The following is a 20,565-nucleotide window of genomic DNA, read 5'->3' as shown; positions in this document are numbered from 1 at the left end:
CCCCATACACGTAGCAGCTCAATATTACCCACAGCCTCCTCTGGAGAGCAGAGCCTGGCCGATGCATTCCTAATGTAAGCAACCAGAAGCCCCAGAAGCCGCGCATCTTGGACAGAAAACTAAAGCCTTGGGGAAACGTTTCAAGAGAAATCTACCCAGCGCATTGCCTTGCCAAATACTCCCACAACGTTTTAACATGCAAGAAGAAACATTCAAGGGAACCCACCTGCACCAAAATCTTAGATTAGATCTACTGCCAAAAGATAAATTAGTCTATTTATGAGTTCCAACTTTCTCTCTTGAATCAATTCTTTAAAAATATATTAGGTCCCACTTTGAATATTCCACAATAATTGAGAGAAACGAGCGCTGTGGGGTGATCAAAAGGTACAGGACGGCCGGTTTAATCCGCACACGCACATCTCCAACGGGAACATGCAATTACTAAATCTACACCGCTAAATAAAAGAGCCAACAATTTTAGAATGCTGCAGCCATCGCAATAGCCAAGAACCCATCTTGCTCCCGGCGGCAGAAGCAAAAGCAGGTTGGGGCTGACTTTCATGGACCACCGTGTGAGGGATTTAAAAACCAACACTGCACAAGGGTGGGTGGAAGGGGGGAACGACGACACAACGGAGTCATTGTCGGGAGGGTGCCTATGACCATCGGTCTGTGCGAGCACTCGCACTCCATCGTAGACACTTTATCACAGGTGCTGGGAATGGTCAAGGCAAATTCCAACATAAAGGGGCGTAGTGGCCTAGAGCTGTGTTGCTGTGCACAATATAAAAGTGAGGGGGGGGGGGCGGTCTGGGGAGGGGGGGTGGGGAAGTGTTGCCGACATGAGAATAATTTATAATTTCAAGTGAGCAATTTAATACAGAAATATATCTCTTTTAGGGAGCAAAATACTTCCACATCATTGTTGCTCAATAATTGGCAGTGCATGTTGAGGCAGTTGTTGTTGTTGTTTACAACGATGATGATGTTGATGATGCCTGGCTCGAGGCACGGAAAATGCCGATCTTTGTCAATTTTTGGCAAAAACTTTTACCCGTGTCGGCTTCCAGCCCAAGATGCTCGCCAGAGCTGTTGCCTGTAACACGCCTTTCAAAACAAAGTTAGCGAAGGATTGCTCATTTATATTACATGAAGAAGGATCGTTGGCCTCAAATGGTGGCTGAGAAAACAACAGGGTTTATCAAATTAGCGCACATCCGTGTTTCTAAAGCTGAAGGTCAGAGCTAAATTGAAGTTAACATCCAGCTGACCGCATAAATCCTGAATGATCCTTAAAGAGCAGTGTCACCATACTTAATTATCTCGCACAGGGAAAGGGCCGCAGAGAAGAGCCAACGCCGCGTTCACAGTTCGCGTGCGACGCAGCACGAGGTCCCCAACGCAGGACTTGCGCTGGAGCGCAGCCGACGGCTGCAAAGAGAATTGGATCCCAGGTCCCCAACTTACACTCCGCCGATTGTAATGGTGGCGCACGTCCGCTCGGTGAAGGCTGGCGTGGAGTCCGTGGCAGCCGACGCAGCCCGAATGTAGTCCACGGAAATGTTCACCTACGCACGCACGCAGCAACAGCAGCAGCAGCCCACAGCGGCCACAGCAGAAAGTAGAGCACAGTTCATAAAAATGTGTTTGTGCAGAACATTCTGGGCAGGCTACTTTCGATAACCGAGAAAGATAGTCCACCCACATGCAATAACGTATTATTTTTGCAGGTGCTACTGTGGAGCGCAATTGTCCAAGTGTTTCTGTGTCCCACTTTATTTCACAATAGTTTTTCATTGTAATACAGACAAGTGATTTACACTGGACAATTCAATAAAGTTTCACTGTGGTTCGATGCATCCCTGCACCAGTGTAAATAACAACAGACACATCCCATGGGTCATGTAAATGTAATTTCTTGATGTAATCTCTTCCTTTTTCAGGATGAATCGTTGTATAGCTAGCAGAATGCTGTGGATTCCTGATGAAAATAGTTCCTCTCGGTGCTGTCAGAACGCTGGGAAAGCCTTTAAAGGTCATTTTTACTCTGAAAATATTGTCCTTAGCGGTTGTCCTTCAGTTTGGGGAGAGAAATGAAAATCCATTGGTGTGACGTTTGGGCTAAAAGATGGGTGGAAGAGGACTGTCTGTGCACAAATGCATGTTTACAAGCAACCCAAAAGGGCTCCACATAAAAGCCTCCTAGCACTGACCTTGTAGAATTTCAAATTGCCATGAACATCTACAGGACCAACATTTCAATTTTCACAGACCCAAACCTACGTACACCCATAGATATGTTCTGGAATTAAGTGTTTTGTTTAAATGTGCAATTCAAGTTTGTGTCCGTCAGGAGCGTCGGACACCTGTCCAACATAAGCACAAATACACGCTCTTCTTGGCATCATTGAATTAGTCTCATCACTTGACGTATTCTACAAAATGTTGCCAACAGCTCTTGGTGCATGCATTACAAACGCATCAATATTAAGAAGCATTTTCAACCCTTTGTTAATTCACTGCTGGATAAAGACATCCTTTTCCGTATTTGTCATTGGGGGCTGTGAACCACGCTTTGCCACACCGGTCAATGCGCGTTGGTGAAGGGAGAGGGCTTCAGAACCAGTTCAAATCTCACTCACCACTGATGTTAGCCAAGGCCGAGAAGAGAACTCAGGTCACTGGTTTTATTGCACAATGCACTAGCCAAGGCACCACTGCGCGGCCACTGCTCGTAAGTGCTGCGATTGCATCATAAACGTGGGTTCATGGTCAAATATTCTCAACGCTCGTGTAAAATAAACCAAACAATATTAAAAAATGTGTACTTTATAAGGTCCAAGAGGGCACGTACATCTCTTCCAATATCGTGACTAAGGCAGACAACAATCCATTAAAACGTTCTCACATACACAAATTACGTCAACTTTTATATTACATAAAATGTGTACATTTTTTTTTACTCTGTTTAGTAGGCTGCAATAATGTGCAACTTGTTTAAGGAATTGTTCAGTGTTATTCAGTTTGTTAATTTCCTAAACGTCTCCAATATAGTTTTGCCAAATAATCCCAAAGACCCGCGTGGCATTGGGAGGCCCGGATCCAGCAGAGCGGGCGACGTACGTACTTAGGAGCCATGCTCAGGGCTCCTTTTTTGCTTCTCGAGCTGAATCGCTCGATAATGAACTGTTGCATTTTTTCGTTGCTTAAAGTCTTTTAATTTTATTACATTACACATGAGACTGAGCACGTGACTTTTTGCTCAAAGTATTTTTTTCAAAGCATATTAATTCAAATGACATGGACTTTTACACAATGAGCACAAAAGAGAGTCTAAATGTATTCCACAGGAGTATTATAACCTCAAATGTTTGCTGATAATAGCGCATATGACCAGGATTTCATGCGATTATAATCATCATAAATATTCATACACAAATGGAAGAATTAATCATAAATACATTTCCCAAACCGGCTACCTACCTCCATGCAACTTACTATTTCGGCACCTTCCCAAACGGAGAATTTTAATGACCTTCAGACAGCTGTCTCGAAAAATGTCTAACATTACCAAAATAAATTATTTTCACTCGGCCCACAGATTGACCTACAGATGGGACGAGTGCGCCCAGAAGATAGGCAATTACACAGAAAAATTAAACGCAAACAACAAACACTAAATGTGTTTTGAGGGCTTTATCTACACTGTGCGCGGAACATTTTGTAACTAGAAAAAATATACATAAATATATCATCTTCCTTTTCTTATACAATAAAAAATGTATTAGCATGATGACTAAACAACCATGCGTGTTGCTTCACACAATTCCCATTTGGTCTATTCATAAGTACCAAAAAAACAACCAATCATTTCAATACCCATTCATTAATTATACATTCCATGCAATATCTCCATTGCCTTTTTAAAATGCTAGTGGCTTCCCCGCATCCGTATGCAGTCCGTGTCTGTATAATGTATTAATTCAAGATTATTGTTCTTCTTTATGCACACAATCCCAGTGACACCATTGCTACACTAACACGGCTGCTGAAAAATATTCTCCTTGGCCAAACAATTTTATACACTGGATCACAGAATTAATTTTTGCAGTGTCAATGTGTATATTTATCACATCGCACAATCAAAGGTCACTTAATAACTCTAAGGCCACAATATTTATGTTTCCGTATAATCTGTATGGCATAAGCACATTAAAATTGACAAATCGTTTAGGTGTTTTATCAAGGTTTTTTTTATGCAAATTGAAACCTGTGTCAGGACGTACGATTTCATCTCTTTAATTTTCAAGATTTTCTGTGTACAGAGCAGCACGAAAAAACGCTGAATCATAATCAAACGATGAATGTTTCAATGTTCGGTATATTACACTGCCATTCTTTCACTGGTCAGTCACAAACTCAGTATTTTGATATGCCAAGAGCACTTTAGGCATAATTATGCACCGATACCTTAAGCTGTATTTCATATTAATGTTATCATTAAACAAGACTGGGAATTTTGCCTTTTTTATTTATATGATATTGATAGACGTGAAAGAAAAACGACTGTACGTCAATCTCAATCATCAGGCCATCAATACTCAATTACGCCAACTGTTTGTGCCTTGCTTGGGCTTTGGTGCGTGGAAATACACGGCAGGCGACATAGCCCATAGTAACAACAAACCCACCTGGCACTCTGATGTCACACTATGCGTACATTAACCCAGGGAAGCACAGCAAACAACTATTTATTTCAAGACTGGAACAACAAAACTATTTTTTTACTCATTATTTGTCGTATGAAAGAATGCTTACTTCTTCTGCAGCTTGGCACACTCGTTTTAAAAACATTGAAACTGTAAGATAAAACTACATCCACTTATTTACGCCGGAGGTGTATGAACATAAGATGTGAATTGCGTAACATTTACAGAAAAGCAATTTTAAAATTCACCAAGATCAGGCTTTAAGCTCTTTCTTTATTGCGAGGCCTCAAAAATGGCATCCCTGGTCCAACCTCCATTTTAAACTCAATTTTAGCCCGATAGCTTATCACTTCCTAACATCTGGATGCATTAACTAACAGCAACTTTCAGCAATAACAATGTTAGCTTGGGAATATTGTAGTATAAAAAGGATAATGCAAACACCAGCTCTGAATGCTTATATACGATATTTTAGAGTAATTTTAGTTTGAGTGAAATATAGTGCATACATAAATTATACAAATAGAGTTACGGCTAGCCTAGTTAATATACCTGCCAGACAGCTCACCATCCTTGCTCCCCATCTGCCTGCCAAAGTTGTGCCGTTTCATTTTGAGCGAGATTAATTTTCTTGCATTGCGCATATAGCTATTTTCATTTGACATCTCCCTCCGCCCTGATGAGTTGAGTCTGCACTTTGGGGGGGAAATGTCATGGCAGCAGAAAGGTTCTTCAAAGAAAGTTCATTTATTGGTCAATCACCTTGTTAGCAAGGTTGGCAACCAAAATGGGCCTCGCAGCAAAGGCTACAACAATGAAACAAACCAAGGTGACAAAAACGACCAATGTTATCTCACCATCTGAAAAATGGATGTGGGGTGGTTTTTTGGGGGGGGTGTTATGATATGCTGTATGCGTACTGTAGACACTCCATAATAGTTTTTTTTTTTGGGTTAGATCGTACAAATATAAATGTGTCGTTAAACCTGCCACCACCTGACACAGCCAATTAGTAAGGTTTGTTCACGTAAACAAAACGTGCCAATTCGTTACGAGTTCAGCACACCGGTGTGTTGGTGTGCAAACCCACAACATTTACAATCGAGTACGACATTTCGCCAGTAATTACAACTAGCATCACGAAGGCGGACAGTCAGAGCTGTAGAGAAATCCTCTTGCTTCGGTCTTAAATAGAGAGGATAAATGTGATGTCATCACTTGTGAGCCAATAAGGTGCGAAGGCCAGGGGGAGGGTTAACGTATTACAATGGACATCCATTACCGGTTGGGTTCTTCATAGGGTAATCAACTTCAATAATGCATGCACGCCATGCCTGTACATCCTGCCGTTTTTTGGGTACAAGAAATCGCAATACCTGTAGTCTGCTCAGTCTGTCCGCCTGATGATGCTAGTTGTAATTACTAGTTTGTAATTCCTGGCGAAATGTCGTACTCGAATTGTCAATGTAAATGTTGTGGGTAACAAACCTTATTAATTGGCTGTGTCGGGTGGTGGTGGGTTTAACAACACATTTATATTTACACAATCTGACCAAAAAACCTCGATTAAACTGTACACATACTGTACGTAATGTTTATTTACCCCGGAAAGCCTCACCAAGAGTCTCAAGACAATGTCTTCAGAAGTGCTGCATTGTGACATTTAACAAGCTCCCTTTAACAAGTTGTTTTTACGAAGAAAACACAAGGCACTCGCAGAAAGCCCACGAACACAAGAATATAACTCAAAGGGTACTTAACTTTCGGACCAACGCACACAGGTCACAAACTCAATTTCTGTCCTGCCATATCTAGCCAATTCTGCTTTGAATTTTTTTTTTAAATACGAGCAAAGAATCTGAAATGGCTTATTATAGAATCAAATATTGATATGTAATATTTTGAATCATACATATATAATTACTTTAGGCATTAGCTAAAGGTCATAATTTTTTTTCTTGTGGAAGGAAGGAAAGAGTCAATATTTTTCTCACCTTATCTTGCAAGGTATGATAATTTTAATCCAAGGCAAAACGAATCCTGTTGATACTATTCCGGAACTAATTTGAGACTAATTGATAACGCAGCAGTAGCAGCAACTATATTGCACATGTATGTACATGTACTTTTTCTATTCTTTCGCAAGACATCTAAAACGCACAAATATCTTCTTCTTTTTTTTAAAGGCCTAAAAGTAGCAGCCTCATTTACTGCACCACCGCTAATGCCAGTTCTCTTTTTAAAGTGCTGATTGCACCAGAATATAATTAGAAGAGGCCAGACTTGAGTAGGAGAAACGTTTGTTATGGTGGCCCCCTGCCAACTCCCAGCTGGTCTTCAGCAGTGTTGATGGATGGCACAGGGCCATGCTGAGCTGCATCTCTTGTTCTCGATATCAGCCTCCACGACACACGTTATACCCCCGTCCATTCCAAACAATGTACTTTAAGCAGCGAGTACTCTAATCTTGTGTGCAAAAAAGTAGAACTTTCGCGGGAAAAAGTGTGGCCAAGCATGCCTGTACGTGATTATACTTTACGACAAAAATACAAAGCTGTCATTCTGACCGTGCATGTTGCACAGTATGGTGCAATTTACCTGTGCATATATATATATATATAGCTGCATCTGCAAGTACTGCAGTGCAAGAACGTATCTAAGGTGGGGATATATTGCCGTATGGGATTTACTAATTCGGTGCGCCAAAGTCTTGTGAATATTAACAACCCATAACGGTGTGCGCAGAGTAAATAATTTAGACGTGCTCTGTTAAAATTAGTGTGTTTCAGGGGATGGCACAACAAACGGTAGTGCCGAAGTAAACCATGAGCAAAACACGGCCTCATCATGCCAAACGAGCAGCAAAACACGCAAGGACTGAGAACCCCAATCCGCTACTGACTTGACACTATTGCAGTAGTCCCCATGACATAAGAGCAGTCTGTTGTTAAGCCACCAAAATGGAGCTCTGACCGAGTAAAAATACAACCTACAAAAAAATATTCCGAGCAGGATGAGAGGCGACAAAATAATGTTTTTATTATATATCAATTGGATCAACCTCATCGGAAATAACGTGAGACCGTGGCGGTATTTTGTACAAGTAAAACAGGCAATGTTCAGAGCTGCACACACAGCTCTTCTTGCCAGAATAAATCTGAAATTGATTCACGCTTTTACACTGGCCAGTCGTGATAGGTGGTGTATCCAACCCAATGCAATTCACCAACTGACTTGCAGCTGGTGCTGATTGCACAGACATAACATCTGCTGAAAATAATGTGTCCTACATGACAGCTACCTTGCCCCAGAATAAAACCATGGCTTGTACAATTGTGAGCCCATATAGCTATGTATATATAAATGTAAAAAAGCTGCTTCTTCCCCCCCCCCCCACAGATCGCACAATGACTGTGAGTTCAAAATGATTGCTGTGTTCATGTACAAGTATGCAGTATACGTAATGGCGCACTACGCACAGGAACACACGGTACCTCTGCTCAGTACATTAGTATGCAAGAAATGTAGCAGACACTTGCCTTCTTTCCAATGAGCTTCTTCCGGAGAAATTCTCGAGCTTCAAACATGTAAGGAATGTCATACAGAGGACGTAGCCTTCTGTTCTTGTCCTGTATTAACAATCACACACATGCAAAAAAAAATGTCTCTATTTATTTATTACAAAATGAGACCATTCATCATACACATACAGGCTGACTGTGGACATGCAGTTTGTGTACAATGTCAATTTACAGAATATAATTCTGACAATTACTAATCTGATCGAGGCACATTAGCATGAATTTGCAATACACTCGAGAATGACAACTGGCACAAGAAGAGCTTTCAAATAGCGTACACAATCTTACTGTCAGATGTGCTCCGTATTCGCTTAACAATTCACTGAACTTTAATGTCAGGCACTCAGTCTTTGAGCTGAGTAGTAAGTGATCACACAGGTGTGATCTGGTTGCCAAAATGCACCATTATGTTGTTGTCTGCTAAAACAATGCACAAGTGGCCAAAAACGTCAATTCCGAATGACACGAAAAACTGCCAATGCTATTGAACAATCTTTGAACAAAAATTTGCTAAAAGCTTTGCAAGTGCCATCAGATACAATTACAGTGACACATATACGCATATCCTCGATAAACAGTGCAAAAAAATAAAATGTTGGTATTTCACACAGAAAAGTAACGATTCCAATATTAAGGTATAATAAATTATCAATATTTTTCCTACTGTATTAAAAAAATTGTAATAAAAGCAAAATTAACAAAAAATTTATTTAGTGCAATGCTACATTTTAAAACAAGATTTATTATTGCCGATAATAACCACATACACTTTACACTGACATTTTGTTTAAAGTCACTTAAACAAATTTTTATAAATAACTTAAACTCTTGAAGAGTCAGACATTTTGAAGCAAAAATTTTAATCACCTCCATCAACATGAGTGAAAATAAAATCAGTTAATGCCTCTTATTCAGCTCTGTACAATGCAGCCATACAAAAAAAAACAATTTTCTTTCATCGTTAGCGGAACACCTGATGATTTGCCGAATTTAATGCCGTAATTCAGCAAGTCGGCTGCCCCGAGCATTTGCACTCAAGTCAAGCGGAACCGTGACGGTGGAAAACGTGAAGCGGTTGATGCCAAAAAGGCTTCAGAAGGCTTCAGTGAAGCTGCAGTGGCAACAATGGGGGAAAAATGCATTATATATTACTCAGAATTTTTAAATTTTAACTGTTTTGCACCAAGTGGCTTAAATTCCAATGGATTGTCCACTACGAAACATATGACACGGCTTTGTGACGTGGTTAACTTTACAAAAGCCTCAAGTCATCAGGGCATGACACCTCGAGTCAGCAGTGGCCCCTTTACAAGTCATTAGTCAGTCGTGCCAAAGAAGATTAGTTTGTACCTGGATCACCAATTTGGGGGGCAAAGAACTGATGTGGGGGAAGGGGGGGGCGCGGGGGGGGGTTAAATCACTGGTTCAGTGGTCAGTACACTGCGCTATGAACCCAACGTCCTAACTTTGATTTCCCTGCAGTGGCTAATGCGAGTTGGGGGGGGGGGCGCGGTGGGGGAGGGGGGTGTGGTGGGGGGCAGCGAGGGGAAGTGCGGGTTGGGGGAGTTGGGGGGATGCGTGTGAGGGAAGTACGGATGGAGAGTCACATCCGAAGGACAAGCGTGCAGCTAGTTTAACACAAACTCAACCGAAATCCCTTTTGCACATTTTTATAAAATCAGGCTACAATTATGAATAAGTGTTTAAAACAACAATAAAAATACTCGTCCATAAATAATGCGCACTGTGCTGTGCCCCATTTGCCACACAAATTACTTACGACTGGAGACAATGTACCAGACTGGCACATTCATTAAGAATATGACCAAATCACCGATCTCATCAGATCTCAAAAACGAAAGCACGTTTCAGCCTGGTTAGTATTTACTTGGATGACCACCATGCACAAACATGTTTCCATAGGGCTGCAAGAGCAACGTTCTGACTGTAAAATGCATTTTTGTGCCATACTTCTAAGCCCCCGCATCTCTACTTAAACCGCACTGACCAAATGGTAAAGTATGGTACATTAGCCGTGGGCAGAATACAAACTCAGGTTGACAGGCCTCACAGTGCAATGCATGCACTGCTTCCGCACAGTAGATATATAACAGGATAATGTACTAAACCCAAACAAACCATGCTTTACCCAGCGGTGTCTCATACCTCATCACGCCACATCACTATCACCACACACACCGATGCCCCCGCACGAGCAGCTGGAGAGTTCATCATGATAGATAACGGAATCTGCGCGTAACAGCACTCTCTTGCTCCAAAGAATATTCCCCATTTTTGAAAGTGCACACACACACACACAAGCAAAGCTGTCCAGGCACAGCAGAGATGCGGGATGTCTGGTGAGTGCTGGGTTCATAGGCGCGCGTGACGGACGGCGTGCGGGAGTAGCCCGCTGTGCCGAGTGCCACTGTCCTGCGATCACCGAGCGTTTACGTTCGGATTGGCTTCTACCAAATCGACTCTGCTTATTTTGTAATGGAGTACCTTTGGTACCGTGCGCCAACGTCCGCACCACTGGAAACTAATGCAGCCCCTCCCCCAATGCACCATGCCAAACCAAAACGAGCTGCTCGCGAACAGCGCTCTCACCAGCAGCGCACAACTTTTGTAAAAGGAGATATGTAGGAGCAGCCCTGCAATTGCTTGCTTATTGCTTGCTCACACCACTGCTGACAGATGAACCTCCTCTTGAGAAAGTTCTAAAGCCCCCCCACCCCCAAGTGTATTTTGGCCTCCTCTTCCACACTAGCCACACATCTTTGGAAATGTGGGGTTACCCATAATTTACCTGACCACACCTGACATGCCAATCGACTGTAGGGGATGCATTTATACTTCTGTTGGGTGAAAATAATCAGGAAGATTGAAGGAATTTGCCGATTGTTTCGACTGGGCTCTGGGATATATAACTTGTGGCCTCTACATTGTAGGATCAGTGTTATGACCATTATACAAACGCAGGATTCCAGGGGATTTGTAAATATTTACATAAACGTACTTGATGCACATGCGTATGTGTGTATGTATATGCTTTTTGAAACATTTAATTGACCGTATTTACTTCCAAGTGAAATCTAATGGTCAAACAAGAAGGTACTTTCACGCGTGTCATATTATCTCAGTAGCAAAGATCAGAGTCCATTTCAAATCGCATGGCAGGGGCTGTGTCAAGGGCCAACTGCAGTTGCGGGTCAAAATGCTTCTAACACCCATCACACGCAGGGCCTCCTCACCTGCCCTCCTCCTTCCTCCATCCTGGGCGGACGAATGCTCGAGAGGTGGATCGTCTTGAACTCGGCCGCATTGGTCTTCACCACAATGGCATCCGCATTTAGGATTTGCACCACCTGCACAAAAAGCCAAAAGAGCGTTGGGGTACATCAGTTAGCGATTGTTTCGGTTTCATGGCATCACAATACATTCACCAGGATGCACCACGCAAGCACAATAAAGCACGCCACCATCCACAGCAGGCAACTACAGAATAGGGGCCCTCCTGAGAACCATTTATCAGAATAGAATGCAATCCGTATGCCAAAGAAAAGGAACTGTATACAAGAGGTGTTAATCACACTTTTTAAAATTATACTTTAATGCAGCTAAAGCAACTTGCATTTTGGCTCATCCTGAAGCACCACGTGATAATCTCCCCGCATTAAATAACGCTACATTAGTAGGAGTCATTACATTTACGAGAGAGAAAGTATCAAGCCAAAGCATATTCTTTAATTTTAAAATGCAATTCGAAAGCTGTTGAAAATCTTTACTCTAAGCGTGTGCCTTAGCAGCAAACAGTATCAGGCTGAACTGGCACATGCATCGGTGTTATAAATTAATAACCTAAGTTCACAATTCAATTAGTTGCATCGAGAATTCACTGGAAAGTATACTTGCTGATAATCATTTCCACTCGTTAAATGGCAAAAGAACAGTTAAAAATTGTTAAAACGTGTAACTTGTTTTAACACCAAAATATGTATTTAAATTCTCACAGAGCAGAGTGGTAACACTTTTTGGAAAATGTAGTTGGCTGTGAAACTGGCTTAAAATGCAGCTTCAACTAGTCAGGACAGTGTCTCGTGAATGCATTTAGGTAAATAAATAAGATTGGGTAATTTAAGAACATTGGTCTGCATAGTCAAATTAAGTTAAGTTGACATGGTGCAGTCTCATTCATTTATACTTGCCACAGTGGAGCTGAAGCGTCACAATGATAGATTGCTGTGGCAAACCTGCCACTGCCGATTTGATAGAATACCCACTTTTTTCGGGGGCTGAAATTTTTGTCCATTCAATATGTACCCAGCCAAGGACATCCTCCACTGTAAAGGTAAACTATATGTTGAGGTTTAAATTTCATTTTTGCACTCTTTCACTATTCAAATGAATATTGCACCCCAATGTGTTTTAACAACTACTGAACAATCAAGAGAATTAACAAAAGGCAACACACAAGGAAATTGTATAACTTGGCGGGCATTAAATTAACAAGCATGCCGCTTTTACAATAACAATATGAAAATGCTCTTAAATTTTCAAGAACTATTTTTGCACCCATTTTTCACATGCACCTGCTTTTGGGCACTGTAAAAATTCAATTATCAGAGTCACTTTTTTATGATTGGATGTCACCAGGCTGAACATTCAGCAGGCATTGCTTTCATCGATTAACCCAGCTGCTAACCACAACAGCGATTGGTGCGTCCGCACCTTGGCCGTAAACTGCTTGTCCTTGGAGTCCAAATTGGCCGTTGGTGCCACGTAATCCTTCCAGATGCGACGCTTCTGTTCCTTGGCAATTCTGGGCAGACACATGCACACGGGCAGGGGCAATAAGGGTGAGACGTGCAACAAAAAACACTCTGGAGGGCAGGGGCTAAAACAAGTGGACAGCCACCTAACGCACGGACGGGTAGGGAGAGCGCGGCGATGCAAAGAGATTGTGAGTGACAGGAAAAAATTATCGGCACTGACAGGACAACATGGAATCAAAGAAACGGTAGGATTTTTTTTTTCACTTTTTTTTTTCCAAATGTCACAAGGACAAATGCAACCAAAAAAAGACAAGAAACTGTGTGAAGAAAAAAAACTACAGAACTCAGCAAATAAAGACCCTACACGTGAATTATAGATCCAAAAACGCTTATGTGGAAAAATAAGAATGTTGAACCAGAAATTTTAAAATTTGAAAAATGTTAAGTTCAGAATGTAAAATCATGAAGTAGCTTTATTGTGTGTATTAAAAAATATATATTAAAATTTAAAAGCAACTCTCAGGCTACGATAAACTTCATTATACGGCTTAAAAAAGTGATATGAAATTCAGTACATTTGTCTAAAATAAAATTAAACCTTTGAGTACCTCCCAAATTCCGTTTTTTCACCACTAAAAATTAGCGTCTCCTTGTGCTAGACTGAAGACAACAGGCAGATGATGAAGCTGCGACCCCAAGACACATGGTCACAGCTTCGCATGTAGAAATGTCTGCTTCAAAAACTCATAGCAACCATCGCCAAAGCGTGTCCAACATGGTCACATTGGAAAATTAATAACTTAAAAATGTGTCTATTGCTGAAAAACTATTAAGCTTACTTTTGGCTTCATAAGGAAAGTTATTTCCACTTATTCATTAAAAGTGAGACATTTCAATCCTTCGGCTGTTTGTAATGCAGATCAATAACTGAAACGGAATATTATAATTTAGGCAAGACATAAAACAATATTTGAAATCAAATGATTCCACCAATGTGGTGAAAGAACAACCGTTTTTATTCGGTGAAAATTACTCGCTATGACATATGGATCAGAATCATAGACATGGGAGTAAAAATGCAACAAACGCTGTAAAGTATGCAACGGTGCATGAAGAGTTACACGGTTGGAATTACAATGAGACACAAGAAAGAGGAACACATCGTGCCGATTGTTAAGAAATATAAGTGGGCTTGGGCAGGACATGCCACTAAAAGGGATGATGGCCAGTAGTCAAGAGAAATTACAAAGTGGCAGTCAAAGAAGGGAACGTGGGAATAACCACCATGGAGATGGAGCAACGAGAACATCTCAAGTACGGGAGCGAAATTGGATTGTTGCAATGTGAGACCGTGAGAGATGGCAATTACTCTGGTACGTGTTCATCTATCAGTGGATGAATTACAGCTGATGGTGCTCAAATGATTTTACCGAGGTGCATATTTTTACGTCAATTATTATTGTTTTACGTTAGTTTCATAAGGAGAAAGGAATAGTTTTAACAAGCGTTGTCTACTTTAACGGGCAGAGAGGGCTTGGAAACTGCTGCCATGTCTATAGGCAAGGACGAAAGGTGCTTGAAGAGGCAGAAGATAAAAGAAAGATACCAGAATGAGACCATAAACATTAAATTTTGACATGCTATAGTATCTACTAGCAGCCTGGTGTCTGGAGTCATAAAGTTCACCAAAAAAGAAATTGCAAGGAAGGGAATGGTATGAGCTCTCATGTGACTGTATATCCCAACACTGGCATCTGTCGAGCAGAGAATATTGCTTTCTTGTGAGCAAGATGTAATCAGGACAGATGAAGGCCTACTGAGCAAAGTCATGTTCTAAAGAAAACTTTGAAGACGTAATCATACAGTTCCATAACTTTGCCTTGGAATAGTGGTCGGAGTCATTTAAATAACTAATATTTTACTGAGAAATACATGTAAAATTACATTCATTGCAAAGGGTGGATTAAAGTTGAGGTCTTGGGAAAGTGGAAAACAAGAAATGGTATGCGGTTTAATTTGCAAAATACATCCGTCGATGTCGGCATCATAAACAAGCTGGCATGAAATATGATACCCTTGTATCTATGCCAGATTACCCAGCCTTCAAAGCATACACTTGGTGTTGAGTACTCGATTGTGTACAAAGGAAACCGCACAAAATACGTCAACATTTTAAATATCGCTTTAGGATAACTCGCAAACCAGAACAAAGGAATGTGGAATTTCCGCTGCTATGATTTAACGATATTCAGTGGAAAAATTCAGCAAGAACCGCTATTACTTGATGATGTATATTATCCACAGATGATAAACATTGCTCGTAATTATCTTTTGAATATTTCTATGTAACTAAGTAATTATACTTAATATTTGTATCCAATTAGTTAATATTACTACTGCCCAACCAACCAGAGCATTCGGTATTAGGAGCTGTTTTTTACAGCATATCATCGCTGCAAAGTGTAAAGTCTAAATCCAATTTGATAAAATGCAACACCTTAAAAACAAGGAGTGTAAAGTGCTGAAAGCCGCCTTGTAGACATGTCCGTGAAAATGTCAAATTTAGAACACAATACGCGTCCAATAAGGGTTATAAAACCGCTAAATAAAAAAAATTGTATTAACAGCCTTCTCAAATCCATGATATGGCTTAGATTTTAGTTCACACCACCCAACTTGCGTGCAATTATTGTGTGCCACGAGTGAAGTGTTGTTTTCCTGAGTGGTCGTGTACAAATTCGTGTGTTCAGTTTATTCGGTAGCCCATTACCGAGCAATCCTCAACTCGTTCTTATGCACAATCAATTGTAATATTCAGCCACTACCTGTGTACACTGCCACGCACTGACTGTCACTCAATGCATGTGTATGCTGTCACCCACTGCCTGGGTGTGTTGACTGTCACTCACTGCCCCGTGTATTCTGTCACTCACTGCCTGGGTATGCGGCCGTCACTGACTGCCTGAGTATGCGGACTCTCACCCACCGCATGTGTATGCTCAATGTCACTCACTGCCTGAAAAAAAAATTAAGTCCTTTGTAATGGCTAATCGACTTATAATAGCTAGCCTGTTTATTATGCATATACAAATTGCATTGCCCATTGCAGTACGCTGAAACATGTGCTTTTTGACAACTATCCGGACTTAATTTTAAGTGGAAGTAAACTATTTTTTACAAGATGTAAATGCAATTTCAAAGTGAAAATCTCGTTCTAAAAAAGAAGCTGAAAGTGTAAGCCTGATTGCGTCAACAACTATGAACTCCGCTTAAGCTAATGTTTAGTAGTGGGAAAAAACATTATTGTCAGTAGTTAAAACATACACTGGCAATTATTTCTTCATTCATGCACAAGCACCTATCATGTATCAATGATTGAATGACCAATATCACTTCTGCCATTTAATTACTAGATGCATCTAAAATATGTGAACACTTTGTATTTGGATTTAATAACAGTGATGAGAATTCAATACACATTTTTTTTACAATAATTCTAAAGCAAGCTAAAATAAAGTAGTTTTCTTGTAAATATAATTTCCAAAAAAGTGACCCCTGTGGAAAGAAATCCGACTTTGCAAGCAAGAGAAACTGAACATGACACTATTTATAACATTTCAATCCTGCAATTGTAAGCGTTTTTATAGACAGAGGACCTTTAAGTATAATAAGGTGAGAGCCAATTAAGACCCCAACATCTCTTTCTCAAGAGAAAAAAAAAACCCGGGTCACTAAAATGTAAAATATAACACATTTAATACAACCACTTTTTTCTCGCGCTTCTTGCATTTGACGATGGCGCATAAGCACAAATAACCAACAATACATCTGTCAATAACATTGTTCCTAAAAGGGAAAAAAAACACTAAATATATAATAGGGAATGGTTTGGGCAATGACCCTTCTATGAAGATTGCCTGAATCAGCCTCTTACATATGTTACTGATAAATGTGTTCAATTTAATACAAGTGCATTCCAACAGCAAAACAATACAACAAAAGTGACACACAATTTTACATTTAGAAATGTAGTGCCCATTTAAATGATATATTAACGAGTCAATTTGATAGAAAACATGCATTACCAACATAAGAGAAATGAAAATCACCTATAAAGAAGCGGTAAAATAGAATGACATAAATAACTGATTTAAGTAAACAGAAAATTGAATGCAATATTACACACAAAATGTTAACAGCGCTAAGAGTACATTGGAATAAAAAATTATAATGTAACAATTTAAAAAGTTGAGAAATGGCTCTGAAATGAGGGCCAACAAAGGGTTTTGATAACATATTTTTTCAAGGGAACTAAGAGCGTTGTTATTTAACACAGCAATTACCGCTCCAGCACAACACGAGTTCAGTTTTCTGAGACAAGCACACAACGTTGACGCTTTTCAAGTGAGCCTCACATTAAGTTGCTTGTATATATCCCAACTCATCTCTACCAAATTCAGCGATCCCAGTTCTGTTTTTTGTTTACCTTGGTTCTACCTTTGAATACCTAAATGTGATCACAGATTAAATTAGTTAATTGGACAGCCTTAAGATAATGTTATTTTATTAACTTGCTCCATCTTCTTCATACAGTTTGCAATGGAGCTGGCTCCCCTTTGTCAACCAAACACCACCCACTTGTGTGCTCGCGCCACCTCCGTTCTCATCTCACATGTACACTGACGACACAATTTGTCTAAACGTATGTTTTTTGTGTTTGTGTGCATATTTCTCCAGTTGTGCCCTTGGGAGTGCGCTGTGCATTTGTATGTTTAACAAAAAGAAGATTGCTTTGGAAAATAAAAATAAAACACACACATTGGATGTATATTTCTAAAGCATCTAATTGGGGAAACCTCTATTACCGATTCCTCATTCGGTAGTGCAAGTCTACCGCTCCATGACCAAAGTCAGAATCCTAAATTAAGGGATGTGCAAGTGAAAACGTTCATTTTGTAGACACGTGGCTATTATTCCTCCCATTGGAGATAAAATTACCTCTTGCAGAAAGTAATAGGCCAGTTACCAGGCAACAATCATTACCATCCGATTACTATCAAGTTTGTATTGATGCTCCAGCAGTAGAATTTTACTTTTTCATCAGTTTCTGCACAATAGATAAAAATATATATATCTAGGTTTTTGTTCAGGTTGGCAAAAAAACGGTCCAGCAACTCGTTGCGAATAACCATGATTTTTTTTTACAAAGCAGTGGAATTGAACACTCTTCAACAATAAATATTCCACACACAGTATGAAGACAAACAATGTCCATCCACAAAATACGAAAAATATCATTCCTATATGGAATAAAAACAACAAATTAATATTTTACAAAATAATAACTGGCTACTAACTGAAACTCGATATTATTCAGCACCATTAACATAGTAAAAAAAAATAACCCAACCCTTTAAACAAATGACAGGCCCACCTTTGTCAATCCACTGCTGGATGGAAGCCTGTGAATGCGGTCAATCAGCAGGGGGCTGTGCTTGAACATACTTCGCCACGCTACACAGTGGCGGTTGGGAAGCCGGAGGCACAGGACCGGTTTAAATTCGGTTTAACACGTAGGCTTTCGCGAACAATATTATTCATTATCAACGTTTTTGGGTTTAGATCGCGTTATTTATAAATGTGTCGTAACCCTCCACCACCCGACACGACCAATCAGTAAAAAAGTGTCACGTTGACAAAGGACAAATAGTTCACTGCTTTAGCCCACCGGTGTGTTGAAGCGTAAAACCACAACATTTACAATTTTGAGTACGACGTTTCGCTGGTAATTGCATCCAGCATCATCGGGCTCCCGGTCTTAAATTATCGCGCTCCACCGCTTACGTGAGCCACGCTCGGGAATAGAACTCAAGTCAGCGGATTGATAGTGCAGCACACTGAACGGCCAAGCCATTGCCCTCCACCCAAAGATGAAATATTATCAATAAAATTACATTTAACCAATAATAACCTCGAATATATTCTAAACACTACATATGTGAAAACTTTACTGTTTCCGAAGGTACATATTGTTAGGTGACTTTCGGTGTGCGCGCGCACTGTTTAAAATTAACAACAATGCTTATGAATGCATTGTGCATCTGTTCCAATGGCAGAAGCATTGTGAAACATTTGAAGTAATACTCCAAATGTTAGCCAATAGGGGAAAAATTGTCCAAATGTAAAAAATAATAATTAACATCTGTCAAAGGTGTTTTCTAAAAAACACTGTCGAATCGTTACGCAGCTGGGTGCAACACAATTACTATTTTGCAACCTCTAGATCACAAGACAAAAGCGTTAATTTCTAATTTCACATTCGCAACATTGTCGACATTTACGTACAAAAAACTCTTAATAGGATCAAGCGATAAAACAACATATGGTGCGGAGCGCTGCCAGACTGGATGGGTGCAATGTGGATATGCACTCGGCAACCTTTAAGGTCGCACTCATTACACACAAAGTGCTTGCAACAAATGAACCACAAAACCTTGCTGATCTCGTCAAGGAGCATAAACCATCACGCGAACTCTGGTCATCCTCGCAGCGGCTTTTAGGTAGCTATCCAACAAAGACGGTCAATGCGTCGTACGCTTTCAGGTGCGCTCCTGCGGCCATCTGGAGCGCTCTTCCTTCCGATATTAGAAAGCCACCAGAGCTGTGCACTTTTACAACTAGATTGAAAACTAATTTCTTTACAACTGCTTTTTCTGTGTCCAGTTTGTTGTCCATCCCCCGCACCTCCGATTAGCATGGTTGGCTACGTACAGTATGAAAGAAGTTCAACGTATATTCAACCGGAGCTCTTGTTCCTGGCCATGGCTAATGTCAGTGTCGAGCAATACCTCAAACGGTTGTGGGCACCCCCCTCCTTTCAACAACTCAGTGATCAGTGTGGTGACATATGGCCAAACAACCCCTCATGACTAACATGTCTTGTGCAGAGCCATCATCCATAAGTGTACACATGTACTTCTTTTGCACCGTACGTAGCCAACCGTGCTAATGGGAGGTGTGGGCGAAGGTCGACAAACTAAACACAAAAAGCAGTTCTAAAGAAATGCATTTTCAAAAAGAAAAGCGAAGGGTTTTACATTTACTATATGATGTGTTTAAATTAACACAGCACCTGACTGGAAATGAATTCTGTTCAGTGCCTGAAGAATCAACACATGACATCACTCAACATGATATAATATTTATCTCAGGTGCCTTGACAATTTTTTTTTGTTTTACCATGCTTCGGTGGAAATAATGGAAAGCACAATCGAGGTTGTTTGAGAAGGGAACAATCCACCATAGAACACGACTGCATTTCTATTTACATGGGCCATGTGTATTCTTTGTTTAATGCAGACATGCCTGTCGCAGGTTTACCAGATGTCATTTTCTTGCTTTAGGTCTCTGTGTGCTAGTGACCTTCTTATAATTATTAATTTTCAAAACAAAAATCCCATCGATCGCTAAAAAAATTAAACCAAATTCCAAAACCTC

The 20,565-nt window shown here is 40.4% G+C and overlaps 1 protein-coding gene across 1 annotated transcript in view; it reads right to left on the bottom strand.

Moving 5' to 3' along the window:
* Positions 1–20,565, bottom strand: part of SND1 (staphylococcal nuclease and tudor domain containing 1) — a 217,751-nt gene that overhangs the window by 154,485 nt on the left and 42,701 nt on the right. The window contains exons 9-12 of the mRNA XM_061564429.1: positions 13,025–13,115; positions 11,548–11,661; positions 8,252–8,341; positions 1,471–1,571 (exon numbers count right to left, since the gene is read on the bottom strand). Of these exons, the coding sequence (XP_061420413.1) occupies positions 1,471–1,571; positions 8,252–8,341; positions 11,548–11,661; positions 13,025–13,115 (396 nt within the window). The remainder of the gene's footprint in view (positions 1–1,470; positions 1,572–8,251; positions 8,342–11,547; positions 11,662–13,024; positions 13,116–20,565) is intronic.

This window comes from Lethenteron reissneri, chromosome 33 (assembly GCF_015708825.2).
Source record: "Lethenteron reissneri isolate LAM-NWPU_2019-01 chromosome 33, ASM1570882v1, whole genome shotgun sequence".
Taxonomy (NCBI): Eukaryota; Metazoa; Chordata; class Hyperoartia; order Petromyzontiformes; family Petromyzontidae; genus Lethenteron; species Lethenteron reissneri.
This window is presented reverse-complemented; position numbering and strand designations above follow the sequence as displayed.